At 37.3% G+C, this 22,413-nt stretch overlaps 2 protein-coding genes across 2 annotated transcripts; one reads left to right on the top strand and one right to left on the bottom strand.

Moving 5' to 3' along the window:
• Window positions 1-13,377: 13,377 nt before the first annotated feature.
• Window positions 13,378-14,416, top strand: LOC132619807 (uncharacterized). Its single transcript, XM_060334594.1, has 2 exons — window positions 13,378-13,711; window positions 14,019-14,416. Exons 1-2 carry the CDS (start codon window positions 13,378-13,380, stop codon window positions 14,414-14,416), a joined length of 732 nt encoding a protein of 243 aa, XP_060190577.1.
• A 2,303-nt stretch (window positions 14,417-16,719) lies between these two features.
• Window positions 16,720-20,834, bottom strand: LOC132617798 (uncharacterized). Its single transcript, XM_060332876.1, has 6 exons — window positions 20,420-20,834; window positions 18,245-18,359; window positions 17,852-17,991; window positions 17,600-17,662; window positions 17,436-17,504; window positions 16,720-17,139 (listed from the first exon to the last, which is right to left on the bottom strand). The coding sequence occupies exons 1-6, from the start codon at window positions 20,564-20,566 to the stop codon at window positions 17,068-17,070; spliced, it is 606 nt and encodes a 201-aa protein (XP_060188859.1). The 5' UTR covers window positions 20,567-20,834; the 3' UTR covers window positions 16,720-17,067.
• Between the last annotated feature and the right edge of the window lie 1,579 nt (window positions 20,835-22,413).

The following is a 22,413-nucleotide window of genomic DNA, read 5'->3' as shown; positions in this document are numbered from 1 at the left end:
GATTTTATAAGGTGCTTCCGGTGTTGTTCATAGCAGAGGATGCCTGTTGCGTCCAGGGTAGATTTTGGGGTGTGACATCTCTAGACCGGGGAAACATGGAAGCAGAGCTTTGCTTAGGTGGAGCAGATAAAATGGCGTTCGAAGAGTTTCATACTCTAAAACAATGAAACTGTGAACTACAAGAACGGGTCCAGACCCTAACGAAACTCCGATCCAATCATGCTGCAATGAGTGATAACAGATAAAGACCATAACTTCGTCTCAATGCTAGCAATAGCCAATCGGGTGCAAGGCATGTTGGAGACTGAATCAAACTATGGGAATGACAGAGTAAATGGCGTTGTCCGGGCATCACTCTTATGGATATTGACAATATCTTTCACGCTAAGATCCTTGACAAATTTGAAGAGTTGGAGGCGCAACTAGAACGTTTACTAGGAGTTCAACCTTTGAAGAAGAAGACACCTATAGCTATCTAGACAAAAGAATTATTAAAAGATCCAATCACTACTATGGAACTACTGCTAAAGTTTGTTCCACAAAAGAGGAAGCAATACAATGGAGCAATTGATCTGGGCGATCCCATGGCCTGGTATCGACAACAGATGATCAGCCTAGTCGTTCCCATGTACGGCTAGAGCAGCTATGTGCAAGGGATTTGATTCAAGCCTCTAAGGCCCGACTTTGGATTGGAACATAAGCCTTACTCCAAAATCCATCGGATCTTTGGCTAAATTGGTAGATGCGTTCCTAGCACTGTTTGCCGGCTGCAAGAAAACAAATCTAAACCATATTATAGGTGTCTCAACGAGTCGGTCACGGAGTATATGCAAATATTTACCCGTAAGAAAATCTCTATTCCTGACTGCAGTGACGAACAAACCAATGAATCCTTCAAAAACAGATGTATCGATGACATCCTATGTAAGGAACTGACAATGACAAGATGATATTGCTTCAAAGATGTCATATCCAAAGTTGAAGAAGTAACCACATTAAAAGAAAACCCCATAGCTAGGGAACGACTGAGCAGAATATGGCAAAGGGCAAGCTGACCAAACTTCGTCAAGAAACCATCGTATCGAAGGAAGAATGAATCCTAACCAACTAGGAGTCAATCCCCTGGATGCTCACATAACTACAGGCCACCAAGGATAAAATAATACAACTTTAGTGTCGATAAATGTGAATTAATCACACACTCGGGCACATGGGGAGTTGTTAGACCCCCAAGTTCGGACTTTGACGCATGCGGGCGAGGGCAGGGTCAAGGGCTTGTATATTTCCCCTTGACATGGGCCTATGTGGTTGTTGGAAGCAATGTGTGGGGTTGCATGCCGATGGCATGGTGTGCAGCTAAGTCAAGGTGTTTGGGTGTTGGCAAAGCAGCTTGAAGAATATCAGTGGCACGGACAGGCGCATGGCACCAGACGGGCATGCGTGCAGGCAGTAGGTTGGCACAGGCAGACATGGGCATTGACATGGGCTAGCTGGGGCAAAGACAGATGGGAAAGGTAAAGGGTTGGCATGGTGTTGGCATGGCATTGGCATGAAGATGGGCGAAAAATATTCTAAGTGTTGGGCGAAGCTATGAGACGAAAATCAGGCTAAGGCACGCGCGAGGCACATGAGTGAGGTAGGTGCACGGCACATGAGCAAGGCATGCCCGCGGCACATGCAGAAGGGCCATGCACGCGGCACATGCGTCGGTTACACAGTGTGCGCGGCATATGCGATGGTTAAGGTCGGTTTTTGAAGGCTTTGCCCACATGGGCAAAATACTAGGCCTAGAATTTGTATGCCATTATCCCAATGTAACTGCTGGCACATGTCATGCACGCCCCTCCCCTTGTAACTGCCCCTGGCAGGTTTGTAAAGTAGACAGAATTTGGCTAAGGCATGATTCAGTTTTGTAAGCCTCCAAATTCGTGAGTCCTTTTGTATATTTGAGAGATAATAAAAAGGTTGGGCATTGCCTGTAAACATTGTGTGTTCCTTTCATTGTCTTTGACCCGAAATTAAATCTAAGTGTCAAAAATGAGTGCGTGTGCGAAGCCTGAAGTTGACTGTGACGCTGACTGCCGAGCAGTGGTGACGCTGAAAAAAATCACCCCTGTTTCAACTGGTATCAGAGCGTGGTTACGTTCGTGGCCCGATGGCTGGCGGAAGTAGTACGCACAATGAACTGAGGGATAGAGTGGCTGAAAATGCTGATGATGTGACGTCTATAATCAGTCGCATTCATGGCTTGAACACGGAACTCACTCAGTTTCGTGAGATTATGATAATAAGAACAACGAGATATGATGAATTTCGTGAAGAAGCATTGGTTCAGATCGAGGATTTGAAAAAGGCAAACGAAACTCTGAACTTGGAAGTGGTAGTGCTGCGGAGAGCAATGGCTGGGTCTAACACAGGCCATGAGGAAGAACGTTCCAAGGTGAAGATCCTTGAACCTAAAGCCTTTACTGGTTCAAGATCTGCAAAGGAATTGGAAAATTTTCTGTGGGATATGGAACAGTACTTCACAACTGCCCGTATTTCTGAGAACGACAAGTTAAGTATCACCACTATGTACTTGACTGGTGATGCGAAATTATGGTGGCGGACCAGGGATGCGGATGATATGAGTGCTGGCAGGCCAAGGATCGATACTTGGGCCAAATTGAAGAAGGAAATGCGTGACCAGTTCCTTCCTAGCAATGCATCTTAGATTGCTAGGGATCGCTTGAAAAGATTGAGGCAAACAGGTTCTGTTCGTGACTATATCAAGGAATTTAATTATTTGATGTTAGACATCCAAAATATGTTGGATGAGGATAAGTTGCACAACTTCATATCTGGAATGCAAGCATGGGCCCAAAACGAACTTAGGAGACAGAACGTGAAAGATCTCCCAAGTGCAATTGCAGCGGCAGATTCGTTGGTAGATTTTTGCTCAACAAATTTTCCATCTGAAATTCCCACTTCTTCTAAGTCCAAGAAAAAGACTGAAAAGAAGGGGGAGTGGAAGAAGGAAGGGCAGAAAGAAGGTGCTGACAAAGGAAAGGCTGTTGCGGACGTTGGAAATTCAAAGAACGAGAAAAATTCAGCGAGTGACAAAGGTTGCTGGACTTGTGAAGGGTCTCACTTGTCCAATAATTGTCCAAATCGTGAAAGGGTGAATGCTATGCTTGCGGGGAATGTAAATGCAAACGAGGAAGGTGATATAGTTGCTGCTTTGGCAAACCCACTTGGTTTACTCTTGAACAATCAAATTTCATTAGTGAACACGGTGGGGGAGTCATCTACAAATCCTCATTCTTCGTTGCTGCACATTGAGATGAAGGTTGATGATAGAGTGTTAGTGGCGATGGTGGATACTGGAGCTACTCACACTTTTATTGATGTCAAACTTGCTGCAAGATTCGGACTCAAATTGACAAAGAGCCCGAATTACATGAAAACTGTAAAACAGGTGGCCCAACTGATTGAAGGTATGGCGTATGACGTAAGGGTACTTGCGGGACCTTGGGCTGGAAAACACAGTTTGATGGTGATTCCATTGGGAGATTTCGATATGATACTTGGAATCGATTTCTTGAGGAAGAACTGCTTCGTTCCAATGCCCCACTTGGACGGAGTTATGGTGATGCAAGAAAAGATGGCGGGGTTCATAAAGGTTGTTCATCCATATGGCGAGGCAGAAAAATTGAGTAAGTACAAGAGCCCCATTATTTCTGCTATTTCGGTTGAGAAAGGCTTAAAGAAAGGTGAAGAAACTTTCCTTGCTGCTTTGGTTGAGATAAAACCTAATGTAAAGGTAGAGGTGCCTGATTGCGTGGCACACTTTTTGGGGGAATTTAAAGATGTTATGCCACCTGAACTCCCTAAAACGTTACCACCAAGGAGGGATATTGATCATAAGATTGAGTTGCTGCCGGGTTCTGTTGCTCCTGCACAAGCTCCTTATCGTATGGCTCCTAAGGAGTTAGCTGAATTGCGGAAACAATTGAATGAGTTGCTAGATGCGGGTCTGATTCAGCCCTCAAAGGCTCCGTATGGTGCACCTGTTTTATTCCAATGGAAGCAAGATGGGTCAATGAGAATGTGTGTGGACTATCGGGCGCTGAACAAGGTGACTGTGAAGAACAAATATCATGTTCCATTGGTGCAGGACCTCATGGACAGATTGTGCAAGGCAAGCTGGTTCACCAAGCTAGACCTCAGGCCTGGGTATTGGCAAGTAAGAATAGCAAAGGGTGATGAGTCAAAAACAACGTGTGTAACTAGATATGGCTAATATGAATTTCTTGTAATGCCATTTGGGCTGACTAACGCCTCGGCTACTTTCTGTAATTTGATGAACAATGTTCTGTTTGAGTACCTAGATGATTTTGTTGTGGTGTACTTAGATGACATTGTAATCTATTGCTGCTCGTTGGAAGAACATGTAAACCACTTGAAAATGGTACTATCTCAGTTGCGGGAGTACAAGCTTTATGTAAAGATGGAGAAATGTGAGTTTGCTCAACAAGAAATCAAGTTTCTTAGGCACTTAGTCAGCCAGAACCAAGTGAGAATGGACCCAAAGAAGGTGCAGGCTATTGTTGATTAGCAGGCGCTGCAGAGTGTGAAGGACTTAAGATCATTCCTTGGGTTGGCAAACTATTATCGCAAGTTCATTGCAGGGTATTCAAAGAAGGCTGCTGTTTTGACTGATTTGTTGAAAAAGAACGTGGTGTGGGCGTGGACTGAAAAATGTGATGGTGCATTCAACTTGTTAAAGGAGGCCATTGCTTCAGAACCCATACTAAGGCTGCCTGATTTCGAATTGCCCTTCGAAGTGCATACTGATGCTTCGGACAAGGCTATGGGAGGCGTGTTGGTGCAAGAAGGTCACCCCGTGGCCTTTGAAAGCAGAAAGTTGAATGAAGCTGAACAACGATACTCTACTCATGAAAAGGAGATGGTTGTTGTGGTATATTGCTTGCAGACTTGGCGTGTATATCTGCTAAGGACAAAGTTTGTGGTGCGGACGGACAACGTTGCTAATACTTACTTTAAAACGCAACGCAAGCTGAGTCCCAAGAAAGCCCGTTGGCAAGAGTTCTTGGCTGAATATGACTTCATGTGGGAGCATAAGCCGGGGAAACACAACCAGGTTGCTGATGCTTTGAGTAGAAAAGAGGTATTCGCTGCTATATATTCAATTTCTCGATTGGAGTCTGATTTTATTGATAAGATTAGACTGTGTACTGCAAATGATTCATTATACACTAAGTTAATGAGTCAAGTTAAAGAGGGGACAGTGCGGAGGTATTGGATCGAGGACGATCTGCTCTATTTCAAAAGGGGGAGAATCGTGGTACCTCAAGGTGGTGGATTGCGTAAAGAACTAACGAAAGAGGGGCATGACACTACTTGGGCTGGACATCCGGGTGTTGAACGGATGTTGGCATTGCTGTCTAGGGTGTATTTCTGGCCAAAGATGGAAGATGATGTTGAAGCTTATGTGAAAACTTGTCTGGTTTGTCAACTAGATAAAACTGAGCGCAAGAAGGAAGCGGGTTTGCTGCAGCCTCTTTCTATTCCTGAAAGGCCTTGGATGTCTGTTTCAATGGACTTTATTAGTGGGTTTCCAAAGGTAAACGGTATGGCATCAGTCATGGTGGTGGTGGACAGGTTCTCAAAGTATGCTGTTTTTATTGCTGCCCCAGTTGTGTGTTCGTCGGACGTTGCTGCAGATTTGTTTTACAAAAATGTGGTTAAGTTCTTTGGTGTACCAGCTGATATCATCAGCGATAGGGATACTCGGTTCACGGGTCGGTTCTGGACTGCTTTGTTTAACATGATGGGAACTGATTTGAAATTTTCTACGGCGAACCATCCTCAAACTGATGGGCAAACCGAAAGAATTAATCATTTGTTGGAAGAATATCTGAGGCACTTTGTGACAGCAAGTCAGCGGAACTGGGTGGACTTATTGGACAGTGCACAATTTTGCTATAATTTGCATAACTCGTCGGCAACGGAGATGAGCCCGTTTGAGTTAGTCCTAAGCAGACAGCCTATGACTCCACTTGATGTTGCTAAGCAGAAGACTCAAGGGAAATGCCTTGCTGCCTATCGTTATGTCAGGGACAAGCAAGAAGTGCTTGTAGAAGCGCAAGACAGTTTGCGCAAGGCCCAGAAATGGATGAAAAAGTATGCAGACCAGTGTAGAAGAGCGTTGGAATTTAATGTTGGTGATAAGGTACTGCTCAAGCTTACTCCCCAAATCTGGAAACAGATTACAAGTAATTTTAGGCACCGCGGTTTAATCCCAAAATATGATGGACCATTTGAAGTAGTCCAGAAGGTTAGTGAAGTTGATTATAGGTTGAAACTACCTGAAAGGTTGAAATTACACCCAACCTTCCATGTAAGTTTTTTGAAGCCTTATTATGAAGATGCTGATGATCCGAACAGGAACTAGTCAAAGAGAGCACCGGCTGTGGTGCGCACACAGTTCGACGTTGAGATTGAAAAGATATTGGATCACCGAGTACTTGGTGTCAAGAAGAATAGGCGGACAGAATTTCTGATAAAGTGGAAGGGTAAGCAAGAAGCTGATGCTACTTGGGAAAAGACTAAGTCACTTTGGCAGTTCGACAAGCAATTGGAGGACTACTTGAAAACAGCCTCGACGAGGACGTCGAGTTCAACTGGTGGGGGTGGTTTGTTAGACCCCCAAGTTCGGACTTAGACGCATGCGGACGAGGGCAGGGTCAAGGGCTTGTACATTTCCCCTTGACATGGGCCTATGTGGTTGTTGGAAGCAATGTACAGGGTTGCATGCCGATGGCATGGTGTGCAGCTAAGTCAATGTGTTTGGGTGTTGGCAAAGCAGCTTGACAAATGTCAGTGGCACGGATAGGCGCATGGCACCAGACGGGCATGCGTGCAGGCAGTAGGTTGGCACAGCAGACATGGGCATTGACATGGGCTGGCTGGGGCCAAGACAGATGGGAAAGGTAAAGGGTTGGCATGGTGTTGGCATGGCATTGGCATGAAGATGGGCGAAAAATATTCTAAGTGTTGGGCGAAGCTATGAGGCGAAAATCCGGCTAAGGCACACGCGAGGCACATGAGCGAGGTAGGTGCACGACACATGATCGAGGCATGCGCACGGCACATGCAGAAGGGCCATGCGCGCGCATGCGTCGGTTACACAGTGTGCGCAGCATGTGCGACGGTTAAGGTCGGTTTTTGAAGGCTTTGCCCACATGGGCGAAATACTAGGCCTAGAATCTGTATGTCATTATCCCAATGTAACTGCTGGCACATGCCATGCACGCCCCTCCCCTTGTAACTACTTGTAACTGCCCCTGGCAGGTGTTTGTAAAGTAGACAGAATTTGGCTAAGGCATGATTCAGTTTTGTAAGCCTCCAAATTCGTGAGTCCTTTTGTATATCTGAGAGATAATAAAAAGGTTGGGCATTGCCTGTAAACATTGTGTGTTCCTTTCATTGTGTTTGACCCGAAATTAAATCTAAGTGTCAAAAGTGAGTGTGTATGCGAAGGCTGAAGTTGGCTGTGACGCTGACTGCCGAGCAGTGGTGACGCTGAAAAAAATCACCCCTGTTTCAGGAGCTTAGTCAAATGGACCGAGAAATCGAAGAAGCTATCGGACAGTAGGGGAAAAAATCTACTCTACGGTCGATTAAAGAACGAGTCAATGGCAATGCACGGAATGTAAAGGTGAAGAATATCAAAATAACAGATACAGTAAAGTAGAGAAAAAACAAATAGTGCTTTGAGCAGTGTATACAAGTGTTTTGATAAAGAAAATAAAGTTCCAAAACTAAGTGTTAAATATCCTTGAGTGACGTTGAATATAATTGAATGCCCCTTGAAACTTGTCCCTCATCTGATAATTATAGTGGATTGGGTGCTTGGAGTTCACGACTAACTTGTACGTCTTCATTTAGTCTGTCGAATTATTCCAATCGCTGGGGGCGATATCCTCTCACTAATCTTCGTGAAGGTTGTTGTGTGTTGAAGAATGAAAAATATCCCACATCAATATTTAATGAGATGGGTGGTCTCCTTATATGGACTTGGGCAATCCTTCCCTCATGAACTAGCTTTTGGGTTGAGTTAGGCCCATGATCCATTCTTTACATCGTATCAGAACAGGACCCATCTCACCGATGTTACGCCCCCAAATTAAAGTTGCCCAGGCACCAGATTTTCAGCCCTGGACCTGAGGTGGGGTGTTGAAAAATGAAAAATATCCCACATCGATAGTTAATGAGATGGGTGGTCTCCTTATATGGACTTGGCAACCCTCCCCTCATGAACTAGCTTTTGAGGTTGAGTTAGGCCCATGATCTATTTTTTATATTGTGGAAGTTGTTAGACATGCACCCTATCCTTTTAGACTCAATCAAAGGGAGTTGGAGTGGGTCGTGGCGAGGGTATCAAGGAGAAAACACGGCCTGTGTGAGGTTTGGATGCGGGGCCATAGCCTGTGTGCCACATGAATTTGGGTCGTAGGTCATGACTCATATCGGGAGCAAGTTAAGTTGTAGGCGGGGGCGGAGCTAGGTTGGACCGAGGGGTTCATCCAAACCTTATTCGGCGGAAATTTTCACTATATATAAAAGGTTAAAATAAGTTTTATGGTATATGGTAGATGTTGAATACTCTTAAATTTCTTCATGTGTTTGCTTCGTTATATTTTTGAACGCCCTAATAAAAATCTTCACTCAGCCACCGGTTGTAGGCAGGGTCTTAAGCTTGGAAATCGTCCTGCTTGGGTCGGTTGTGTTAGGCAATGAACCGTTCTTTGAATTAGATCCAAGAACCGCGTGTCCAGGTCACACTTCGGATGTGTAGAATTTTTTAGCACTACAGTTAGTTCGTTCACTTGCTAAGGCCAAATCGCTTTTGCCTTAGCAAGTGGGTGGATTAACTGTTTATGTATCCATCATAATTTAATTATTTTAAATTATTAAAATAATTTTTTAATAATTTATTGAATTCAAATTTTAAAATAATCCTTGCAGATTCAATTTTTTATTGAATTCATCATAATTTAATTATTTTTACACTGCAATACGTGTCGTTTATTCAGAACTGAATTGGCATTGTGAAACTCACATAGGTCGAATTCTCATAATGAACTAACATACCAAACAAATCAAAAGGCTAGAGAAACCCTATACCACAATTGTGAGTCATATATGGATGGTGTTTGTTAATCTTTTTTAGTATGAATGATTTACCTTCAGGAACCACTTAAGAATTGGAATAAAGAGGGCCCAAATGGGGAAGACGTATGTTTTGTTTAACACTAAATAAATATGGATAAAAAAATTTGTTCAATTTTAACCTTGAGATCATTCTTAAGACTCTTAGGAGAAGGCTTGAAGAAATACATCTTTGTCAGTTTATTGTTTTATCTCATAATTAATACTATCATACTCCCTCTATTTCCATTTATGTTAACTAATTTAACTGGGCATGGAGTTTAAGAAGAAAAGAAGACTTTTAGAGCCTGTTTGGAAAGCCACCTGGTAATTGGAATTGGTGTAATTACTACCCTAGTAATTACACAGCCTAGTAATTACATAGTATTATAATTACAATGACCTGTTTGTTTGTCATAATGTAATTATAGTGTAATTACAAGCGTGTTGTTTGGTTGTACAAGTGTAATTACACAGTTAGTTTAAATTTAAAAATAACATTTGATTATGAAAAAATTAAAATTAATATTTAAAAATGCGTGCCTTTATAAATGATATTAAATTAGTTATTTAATAATTCATTGTTTCTTGAAAATATGTTAATTAATAATCATATATTTGTAACTAATATTGTAAAAAACAATTGATATATAATTTCAAATTAATAATATTTTAATTTTAATTGATTATAAAATGTAAAAGCATACCTTTTTTTGTGAGAACATCATGGGATTGAATGTTTGACAAAAAAAGAATATTTATAAATATAATGCCATAACATTATTCAAATGTTTGACAATAATTCTATCAACTGTAAGTGAAAAATGAACAGCATGCAATGTGAAATAACAAGTCAACAGTACTAAAGCAAATATTTTTAAAATGGAAAATGTAACCCAAATTCAAAATCCAAAAGAAAAAAATTTAACATAATACTCTTATATCAAATTCCAACATTACATAACTAAGTTTCAACGTAACATAAGTAAATACTCCTATAATTCAAAATAAAGGGAAAATATAAGTCTATAACCTCATTCACAACGAAATTCTATTTTAATAACGTCACTCATTATATGTCAAGTTTGTTAATGACTTATTCTTTCTAATATTAAGAGATATAGTTTCAAAAATTAGAATATTTACACGGTTATGCTAAATGAATAAAATAAAAAAAATACGAGCAATTACATGAAACCACAAAAAGTAAGGTTGAGAATGAGAAGAAATGAAATGAAATATAAATACTTAAAAAGAAAAATATATTTTAAAAAATAAAAATAAATTAAATAATAGAAATAAAAAATAAATTAGAAAAGGAAAAAAATTAAAATAAAATAAAATAAATAAAATAATAGAAATAAAAAATAAATTAAAAAAGAAAAGAAATTAAAATAAAATTAAAAAGAAATAAACGAAAAGGTAACCCCGTAATTACAGGGTGTAATTACACCCAATTCTCAGCTCCCCCCCCCCCCCCCCCCCTTAAGAATTGGAGAGTGTAATTACACCCTCTCAATTACACCCAATTCTCACCTAACTGTGTAATTACCTGGCCAAACAAACAGGCCAAACTGTGTAATTACACCAAATTCCAATTACCTGGCTGGCTTTCCAAACAGGCCCTTAAACTTGTGATGTTAAATGAGTCACATATATTTTATGTGGTTATAAATCATTGTGTGAAGGTGAATTGTTTTCAAATATAGAAAGACGCCATTTTTTTTAGCACGGATTAATAAGGAAATATGTTCATATAAATTGAAACGAAGGGGGTAATTGTTATCCTACATTGAGTGTGGTATAAAAATAATACTGTACCACAAATCCACAACTATGGTGTAGATAATCTAGTAGTAATTGCTTATCCGAAAAAAATAATATTATTATTCAAACAAAGGCGAGATAAATCAGTCTCAGTTGTAACCAAACCATTCTTTTTTAGATTTAAGAGTAAAGCATAAAGGCCATAGACGCCAAGAAAGAAGAATTATACTGCAGAGTCGTTATAGAACTGACACAATTAGCCCAACTAATACAAAGCATCCAGTTAGCAGGGTCCGGGGAAGGGCTGCAACCTAACGGGTGTGATGTAGACAATCTACCCTAATGCAAGTATTAGTGGTTGCTTCCAGGATTTGAACCCGTGACCCAGTGTTCAGGAAAGCGCTCGCTGCATCACTTTAAGCGACGGAGAGAAGCGAAGCGAGCCTTTGTCGCCTCAGGTATGCGAAGTGATGGATGCCTAGTGAAGTGTACGCTTCTAGGGTTGAAGCGGTGAAGCAGATGAAGCGACAGAAGCATACACTTTTATTTAAAAAGATTTAAACTCCCACACAGTCCTCACATATCAAACTTCATACTTAGGGTTTTCACGACTTCAGAGTATAGTTCAGTCTTTAGATAAGTGTCTTCTTCTCCTCCCCCTCCTCCTCCTCCTCCTCCTCCTCCTCCTCCTCCTTCTTCTTCTTCTTCTTCTTCTTCTTCTTCTTCTTCTGTTTCTCCATCGACTTCACAGACTAGGTTTGTTTTCTTTTCTTTTTGTGCTCTCTTCTTTCCTCTGTTTTCTGCTCTGCTTTTCTTCTTCTTTCTTCTTCTGCTCTGTTTTGCTAATTTTTTCTACTCTGTTTTGCTGATTTTCTTGCTCTGTTGTGCTACTCTATTTGCTCTGTTTTGCTCTTCTCTACTGATTTTGTATATTGCAGAAGCGAAAAAATTATTTGTTCCTGATTATATTTTTTTAAATCTTAACAACGATTAAAACTGTCCGACCCGACTTGGAAATATGGGAGAAAAGCTAGTGAGACCAATCGGACCGCAGTTGTATGTTGTTTTGTAATAAGATAACTAAAGGAGGAATCTTTCGCCACAAACAACATCTTATTGCTATTTATAGCAACGTCGTACGCTGTCTAAAATGCCCGGAGAATGTGAGGGAAGAAATAAAAAAATATGTCGAGGGATAAAAGGATCTAAAACATCAAATGTTACATTAAGCAAATGTGACTAATCTTGATGGTGATGATGATGATGATGAAATGTAAGAAGGTGAAACTGTTGATTTATCACTTCCTTCACTATCACAAAAATGGGCAAAAAATGTAACAATCTCTTCAACTTATGGATCAACCGGTACGAAAGGTCCTTTAGATTGTTACTTTCAGCAGAAGCCAGGAGATAATCCAGGGACGAGCGGTAAGAAAATTTTGCAAGCCCATGTCGAGTCTATCTTGAGGGATTGTGCAGTTGCGGCTTTTGCACGATGGATGTACGATGCAGGGCTCCCCTTCAATTGTGTCAACTACACTAACACATTTGGAGCCTTCATTGAGGTCGTAGGCCAGTATGGTGCAGGAATGAAGCCGCCCACTTATCATGAAGTTAGTAACTCATATCTAGCTAAAGAAGTGGAAGAGACAAAAAGTGGAGGATCATCGGGTAGAATGGAAGCATTTCGGATGTTCCATTATGATGGATAAGTGGACGGCAAGAACTGGAAAAATGATCATCAATGTGTTAGTGAATTCTCCAAAAAGAAGCTTATTTCTTGAATCTGTTGATGCGAGCGACTCGTCTACTGATTCCATCAAGATGTTCTCCTTGTTTCAGAGCACCATAGAGAAGATTAGAGCAGAAAATGTTGTTCAAGTTGCTACAGATAATGTAGCTGAAAATGTTAAAGGAGGTGCTATGATGAAGGGAGTGTTCCCGAACATATGTTGGACTCCATGTGCGGCTCATTGTATAAATTTGATGTTCGGGGATATTTTCAAGGAAAGACCCTTCACAGGAGTTTTAACTAAGGCAGTTAAGGCACATTCCTACATTGTTCAAAGGCCTTTATTGTTGAACATGATGAGGAGATTCACAAAACAAAAAAAACTTGATGAAACCTGGCAAGACTAGATTTTCTACTGCTTTCTTGACCTTGCAACGTATGCACATGCAAAAGGTCAATGTGAGAAGCTTGTTCATTTTAGATGAATGGAACAATAGTAAATTTGCAAAAGAAGTTATGGGGAATGAAGTTGCACGCATAATGATGTCTTATACTTTTTAGAATAGTGTTGCTCATGCTCTTTAAGTTGGTAGGCCGTTGATTAAGTACTTCGTTTGGTGGATGGGGAACAAAAACCACCCACGGGCTACCTTTTTGAAGCTATGGATAAGGTTAAGGAGTCTATTCGAAAATCATTCAGTGACCCGCATAAGTATGCAAAGGTTTTTTACATCATTGATAAAAGGTGGACGGATCAACTTTATCAATCTTTGCATGCCGCTGGGAATATGTTGAACCCATTAACCTTTTATGATAACAATGAGATGCGATTACTAAATGTAAAAGTGATGAAGGGATTTTATGAGAGTGTTGCTAAGTTGGTTCCCGAGGAAGATGAGCAAGATCAGATAGGGTTACAACTAAGTGCTTATACTAATTCTGAAGGAACCTTTGGATTTTCAATGGCTATAAGACAAAGAAAGAAGAAGTCACCAGGTGAGCCAATTCATCACTCTTTCTTTATAGTTTAACTTTTAAGTAATTTCTTTATACTTATTGATTATTGAATATATGTTATACTTTAATAGTTGAATGACAGAGGCTTTATGGTGGAGACACTCTAGAATTACAAAAGTTTGTCATCAAAGTTCTAGGTCTAACTTGTAGCTCATCCGGATGTGAGAGAAACTGGAGCGTGTTTGAACATATAAGAACTAAGAAAAAAGATTTACTATATTGAGATAACTAATTTTATTTGAATTGTCTTAACTCCTACTAATTATTTGCCACAACTTATTTGCAGTTCATAGCAAGAAGAGGAATAGACTAACCCTAAATCACCTCAATGACCTAGTGTTCATAAAATACAATAGAACATTGAGGCGTCGTTACAATGCTGGCAATGTAATTGATCCAATTGCTTTGGACAATATTGATGATGCCAATGAATGGCTAACCGGAGTTGAGAATGTTGAAGATGATGCAATTTTTGAGGGAGATTCCGAATTAACTTTCGGTGTTGTTGCCGAGGCAATGGGAGTCGAGGAGAGCCGCTATGGTTTAAGGGGGAATATTTCAAGCCAACATAGGAGGGGAAAAGAAGTAGCCACAAGTCATTCCCTAGTTGATGAAGTTGAAGAAGATGATAAGCAATATAATGATGATGGAGTACAAGATTTTGACAATCTTGTGGAAGAGTAGAATTAGATGTTGAACCATTAATAACTTTGATTTTGTTTGTCCTATGGTCTATGGGGGATATCTACTTTAGGGCTTGTTTGGAAAGCCAGCCAGGTAATTGGAATTAGGTGTAATTACACAGTTTGGCCTGTTTGAATAATAATAATTTTTTTCGGATAAGCAATTACTACTAGATTATCTACACCATAGTTGTGGATTTGTGGTACAATATTATTTTTATACCACACTCAATGTAGGATAACAATTACCCCCTTCGTTTCAATTTATATGAACCTATTTCCTTATTAATCCGTGCTAAAAAAAAATGGCGTCTTTCTATATTTGAAAACAATTCACCTTCACACAATGATTTATAACCACATAAAATATATGTGACTCATTTAACATCACAAGTTTAAGGGCCTGTTTGGAAAGCCAGCCAGGTAACTGTAATTACGGGGTTACCTTTTCGTTTATTTCTTTTTAATTTTATTTTAATTTCTTTTATTTTTTAATTTATTTTTTATTTCTATTATTTAATTTATTTTATTTTATTTTAATTTTTTTCCTTTTCTAATTTATTTTTTATTTCTATTATTTAATTTCTTTTTTATTTTTATTTTTTAAAATATATTTTTCTTTTTAAGTATTTATATTTCATTTCCTTTCTTCTCATTCCCAACCTTACTTTTTGTGGTTTCATTTAATTGCTCGTATTTTTTTTATTTTTTTTATTTTATTCATTTAGCATAACCGTGTTAATATTCTAATTTTTGAAACTATATCTCTTAATATTAGAAAGAATAAGTCATTAACAAACTTGACATATAATGAGTGACGTTATTAAAATAGAATTTCGTTGTGAATGAGGTTATAGACTTATATTTTCCCTTTCTTTTGAATTATAGGAGTATTTACTTATGTTACGTTGAAACTTAGTTATGTAATGTTGGAATTTGACATAAGAGTATTATGTTAAATTTTTTTCTTTTGGATTTTGAATTTGGGTTACATTTTCCATTTTAAAAATATTTGTTTTAGTACTGTTGACTTGTTATTTCACATTGCATGCTGTTCATTTTTCACTTACAGTTGATAGAATTATTGTCAAACATTTGAATAATGTTATGGCATTATATTTATAAATATTCTTTTTTTTGTCAAACATTCAATCTCACGATGTTCTCACAAAAAAGGTATGCTTTTACATTTTATAATCAATTAAAATTAAAATATTATTAATTTGAAATTATATATCAATTATTTTTTACAATATTAGTTACAAATATATGATTATTAATTAACATATTTTCAAGAAACAATGAATTATTAAATAACTAATTTAATATCATTTATAAAGGCACGTATTTTTAAATATTAATTTTAATTTTTTCATAATCAAATGTTATTTTTAAATTTAAACTAACTGTCTAATTACACTTGTGCAACCAAACAACACGCTTGTAATTACACTATAATTACATTATGACAAACAAACAAGTGATTGTAATTATAATACTATGTAATTACTAGGCTGTGTAATTACTAGGGTAGTAATTACACCAATTCCAATTACCAGGTGGCTTTCCAAACAGGCTCTTAGTTTTTAATTTGAACTTTTGCTTATATATATGTTCTCTATTTATTTTGATCTTTTTACAAAGTTGCGCTTCACGTCAATGAAGCGAGCGCTTCGCTTAAAGCGTGATGTAGGGCCTTGTCGTTTTTTTTCCGCTTCACGCTTTACTGAACACTGCCATGACCTATAGATCACACGGATACAACTTCCGTCGTTCCAAGCTCCCCCTCAATTTGACAATTATACATTGTAATATAACCGACCAAGTATCATGCAATTTCTGCCAACAATATTTTATATTAAACTTGAAAAACTATAGTCAATAGACTATTGGCTATAGCTTTTTTTTTATTATTTATTTTTTTGAAAACTATAGTCAATCACTGGTGCGTCGTTAACCATGTATATGTACAAAGTAAATAAATTACTTCTGGTGCGTCGTTAACCATGCATAAGCACAAAGTAAATAAATTACTCCCTCTGTCCCAAAAAGATTGTCTTAGTTTGACTTGACATGGACTTTAAGAAATAAATAAAGACTTTTGAAATGTATAGTCCAAAATAAGCCTTAGATATTTGTGTAACTGTAAATCATCTCATAAAGTTAAATTATTTCTAAATATGAAAATGCGTCAACCTTTTTGGGATAAACTAATAAGGAAAGTAAGACAATCTTTTTGGAACGGAGGGAGTACTTCATATATCATCAAAGAACAATGACAGAAATAGGGAAATGAAGGGTCAGTTACATTAGAAGAAGCTACATACACCACGATCAAACGTTGAATGATGATTTACAGTTGAGTCATCAGTCTATACATGTGATAAGTACTAGTACTTCCTCCATTCGTGGGAAACACATTCAACCATGGTTAGTCCAGAAGTTCATTTATTTACAGAAAGCTACAACTAAAATTAAGATAAAGCCTCTACAAATGTAAGATAAGATCTCACCAACTCACAAAAGCAAGAAGGGATAGACGGTAGAAGCATAATAATATATACTGCAGATATTACTGCCATGGATAGCGGACACAAAGCAAAGGTACCGCTATTTGTTAGCGTTAAGGGCATATACGATGGGTCAGTTGAGTCATTTGCGGAGTGTCTTCAATCTTTTGGCGGCCTGCACAAAACCCACAATAACCTGCAACTCGTCCAATTGCTTCACCCCACAAATAAGTTCATACAGTCAGTAGTGCATGATTTGAAAGGGGAAGAATTTATTAAAACATGAAAGAACAATTATACATACAAGCAAAGCCTAATCTGTTGTTCTCCGGTAAATATTGATATTGATATCTAAAATGCAAATACCAAGGTACCATAGTGCATTATAATACTAAGTTAAACCAACCATTGGATTTGAATTTGCAAAAGTTTGTTAACAGTAGGGCATAACAATAAGGATGAACTAACTACTACTTATCAACAGCGAGGTAAAGATAGATAAGACAATACCTGTGATGTGAAATGCCTCTTGACAACATCAATTAGTTGCTCTTTAGAGGGGTTAGGTATGGCATCCATCTAACAAGAAGGGTAGCCAACGCAGTTAACGAAATAAATAACACACATGATAAGAACAACATCAATCTTTTCTCAAATATTATTTATCTACTTACAAGGTTAAAGTGTTGCCAATATCTCCATAGTGCAGCCATCTCAAGTTTGCTAAGGTCAACGTTCTGTACATTAGTTAGTTTTGAAAAATAATTTCTCCATATAATTTGAAAGAGCCCACAAGCAACTATGAGTAAAATGTTTTGTAAAGTTTAAAGTTGGTCTTGAAAAATAATTACTCGAAATAACTGAGAGTGGGTGGGAAGTAGCAGAATAATACTGTAAAACAATAACACAATTGAAAACTTTCGTACCATGGTTCCCTGAGGGGTAGAAATAGATCCCTTCAACTGTGAGTTACACGAGAAGGAGCGGATCAAGGTCTTGTGAGAATATCCAGATGATTTATGCATGTGATTCCTTGATCTATGAAACTTTTGAGTATCATCAGATGCTGAAGAAATAGCACGAACACGTTGTTGTAGGTAGTGAGCCAAAAGGGAATAACCAGACAAGGAAAAATATACCTAATAGAATTTAGCCATATAACAACCTTTAACAAATTTTCGATAAAAAGCATGCAGGTGGTAGAACAAGAACCATACTAGTAACTTTTAAACTTCCAGGACGAGAAATATACAGCAAATTTTAAATGTATAGCTAAATGAAAGACTATTTTTATGATTCATCTAAAATGGGTGACTTACCATTCCACTGTACAGTTTCAAATTCAAGGTCACCACCATCCTCATTACCAGTAGGAGCTTCAATCACACTTAATGCATTCCTCTGTAGTTTCACCTCTATTCCATTTGTAAGAACCTTCAAAGTTTTTGACAACCACAAATATTAGATTTCGAGAACAGGTTATGTTTCAACTTATGCAACACCCTAGATTTTTTTGTTTCTGTACATATATAGTAAGAAAACAAAAATTTATATAAGAGTCATTAACAAAGTAGCAGTCATCTTATGTGATTCTACAAGACAACCAAATAGCGGGGTAAAAGAAGAAATAAAGAAAGAAAAAACCAAGTTGTTATTATCTGGATACAATATATATGGATCTCGTAAGTTGTGATTCGTAAAGTAAAAAACTAAATTATGACGAGGTTAACAAAGAGTACCGAAATTCTTTGCAATGTGAAACAGCCCATACACTAAAGCTCAGATGTCATAGACAATCAGGACAAAGTTTCTTAATCCAAAACAAAAGTTTTTTTTTAAGAAAAAAGGAGAGAATAAAAACTATCGGGAACAAATGCTTCATGTTGTCGATGAACAAGATCTTCTTTTTTATAAGGTGTTGTTAACGAACAGAACAACATAAGTAGCTGATGCCTACTGCTTTTAATCTGAGACCGTTATAATCTGAATTTGGATAGTGTTTTAAATAGCTGGCTGATTCGTCTAAACAGCAAGAACAAGAGAGTAATAAGTCAGAGGCGAATCTAAGATTTCTAGAGCATGGGTTCACCACTAAAAAAAAAAAGGAAAAATGTATTAAGTGGTAATTAATCCCCAGACGTCTAGGTAAATAACTCAACATTCAACCAAGTGCACCATTTAGCCTTCTTATAGCATGTGTTCCTGCCGTTAATATTATACCAATTTTTTTAAATATATACATAAAATACCTAATTTTACGGAGAGACCATGTATTCACGTGACCCAAAATTAGTACATAAAATCGCCCCTGTAATAAGTAAACATATTCTGTGGGAAATGGGGTATCTTCTCCTACTTCTAAGTAAGAAAAAAAATGTTTAACAGTATTCAGTTGTCACAATTTATGTTCAACAATAATCTTGTGCACAAATCATGAGAATGCAACATAACTGGTGATAAAATATCTGTCAGAATACAACGGCTTCCAAAACCTTAAATTCTAAATTTACTTAATCAGTTAAAGTTCTATGCTAACTGCCTGATCATATATAATGGAACATCTTAAAACACCAGATCTATCAATAAAAAGAACTAACTCAACATTGACAAATTAAAATTTCTGATAAATTTGCTTGAAAACCCCACACAAGAATTTCAAGTACTGCGAGAAAACAAAAGAATTTGATGGACACTACATTTGTTGTAAAAAAATAAAAGATTAAGACTTTCTGAGTTGAGATATAAAAATATCAAATTCCCCTAACAATGAGACAACATAAAATAAACAAAGCAAAACCCAAAATTACTTAATTAATGCACATTGCATTAAGGTAATCAACACACAATGAAATTTAATCAAAACCCAAATGCAGAACCAACTCATTGATATGTAAGACCAAAACAAACCACCAAATTTACCATATCAAAATCAAAAAGTACAACGGCCACAATCAACACAAATGTAGCCACTGAAACCATTCTTAAAAAAGGAAACATTTTAGCACTACTTAGGAAAAATGTTATTTACACCTAACATTCGTGAAGAAAATAACAAAAAGACCGAACTTTTTCTTTTTTATTTATGAGAGAAGAAAAGATGAAACTTTAAGAGAAGAAAAAACAAAATTCCAATTTATTTAACACTATTTCCTCTTTAATCAGTCTAAAAAAGAAATAACAAATTTCTAGATTTAATAATAATAATCTAACTTTTAAATATTCATATCTAGCTATACAAATATCTATAATTTATTTTAAAACACAAGTTTCAAAAACCTTTATTTATTTCTTAAATTTCTGCCCAGCAAACACATTCGCATAAATTAGGAAGAAGTACCCAATTACCCAAATAATGGTATACCATAGAACAAAGCACAACCCAGAATTTCTGAATTAATCCTCATTGCTTCAAACAATGAAATTCAACCAAAACCCAAATTCTCATTTGTAAAAAAAAAAAAAAAAGGCAAAATTAATGAGAAGGAAAGAATTCCGAGCCAATGCCATCCACCAAGTCCAACAGCTTGCTTGACAACACCTTGACGACCGACAAATATAGACTTAGTCCTATTATTACCAGTCACAACCACTTTCGTATGTCTTGGAAGTACATCGTCACTGCTCTCCACTCCTTCAACCATACTTCTTTTTACTAATTTACTCAATCAAAATTAGAAGATCACAATTCTACAATCTCCAAAATGGAATTTTCATTGAAAATTTGGGTTTTAGAGGGAAGGAAAGAAACACAAATTTCCTATTGAGAGATGATTAGAGTAACCGGTGTTTTCTTGGTTTTAAGTGCAGTTAAGACTGTGAATCCTGAGGAGGGAAAATAAACCAATGGAAAGAAGACACGTATGTGTGAGGTCACGTCAATCATGGGCATTATGGGGCTTGCTTTACGGCATGATGTAATACCAGTTTCCAGTTAGACTCGGGAACTAAAATGACCCCAAAAAAGTGTTTTAAACCAAAATATTTCAACAAAAAAAATGTTACAAAATTGTCTTTTATTGCGCTAAAGGATCCTTGTTTTTTTTTTTTTGGTTAACCCCTCTTTCATTACACTTTTTAATGTACTTTGACCATAGATTAATCATGTTTCGGGATCCCAAAACTTTAATATTTTATATACAACTCTACTTATTTTTGTACGATTAATAACGTAGGCTCAATACATCAAGGATAAGAAAATCTCCGGATTGCCGTTTTACTGGTTGAAAAGTGCTCGAACGCCATTTTTATTTAAAGGCTTGATGTCATTAGCTTTAAGTTCTTTATGATTTAGGGTAACTTGTTCATTAATAATAAACCAAAACTAGTAAAAATACAATCATAAAAAAAAATAAAAAAAAAATAAAAAAACCTGAAAATACATTCATCAATTCATGCCCTTACACTATAAATCCTCTTAAATGGGAGGGGAAAAAAAATTCATGCCCTTGAGTTAATGAAAAACTAAACATACTAATATTCTTCAAAATAAAAACATCATCATAAATTATACTTAAAACTAAAATCACAACATTCTTAATCATGATCAGAATAGAAGTCCTCAATATCATCCATCCTCAGAAAAATATTGGCGGTTTCTTAAGACACATCTTTTTTTCAGTAGATGTTAGTTCTCTACCGGTTGATGATGTTTGTTTTTCGGCCAACTTTAGCATGTAAAATCTACATCATCTTGCCAGCATTCTGTTGTTTTCTTTTCTAATCCTTTGTACGGTAAGCTCGCAAGTTTCTGGACCTACTCGAAACATGGTTATACAGTACCTTGTTGGGATTGGAGCGTTGAGATTTTTCAAGTCACGAACAAGACGTTCTGCTTCGGAAAGCCGATGTGACCATTCTCGGCGTAAACCGCAATAATATTCTCGCGGATCTGAATATTTCACACTGTAGAAATCATCATTATGCTCTATAAGAAGGTGGGGATTTAGCTCGTCTAGTTTGAAATCACTAGTGTCACTTAAAAAACTGCTATGATTTGAACTCTCATCATCACTGCTATTTGGTTCTTTTGGAAGGAGAAAAGACCAAGTTGAGTTTCTACTACTTGACATTGAATACGTTGTAGTCTAATAACAAAAGAAAGTGCTACTTATATAGTTGCAAACCCCTACGTACCCCTAGTTGGGGGGGGGGGGGGGGTTCTTTATGACCCTACCTACTTACTTTATATAAAAAAATATTAATCTTCATCAGACATCTCATAGTCCGAATCCCACTTGGATCTAAATCTTGTGCTACCATGTATACCATATTCTACCCTAAGGTAACGTATTTACATCCGATTGTTCTCTTTGCGAAAACGGTTAAGAGCAAAATTAAACTTTTGCGGAGTTCCACGAGGCATTAACATAGCATGTTTTTTTGGGCGTTTAAGCCCTACTGACGCTAACTTTTGCTCCAGTGCTGCAATCTCCCTAACACGCCAATTCCACTCCTCTGTCATCATATTGTTGTAATGTTGGTTGTATCT

The sequence above is a fragment of the Lycium barbarum genome, chromosome 11 (genome assembly GCF_019175385.1).
Source record: "Lycium barbarum isolate Lr01 chromosome 11, ASM1917538v2, whole genome shotgun sequence".
Taxonomy (NCBI): Eukaryota; Viridiplantae; Streptophyta; class Magnoliopsida; order Solanales; family Solanaceae; genus Lycium; species Lycium barbarum.
The sequence above is the reverse complement of the archived record's forward strand: the minus strand, read 5'-3'. Positions and strand labels throughout refer to the sequence as shown.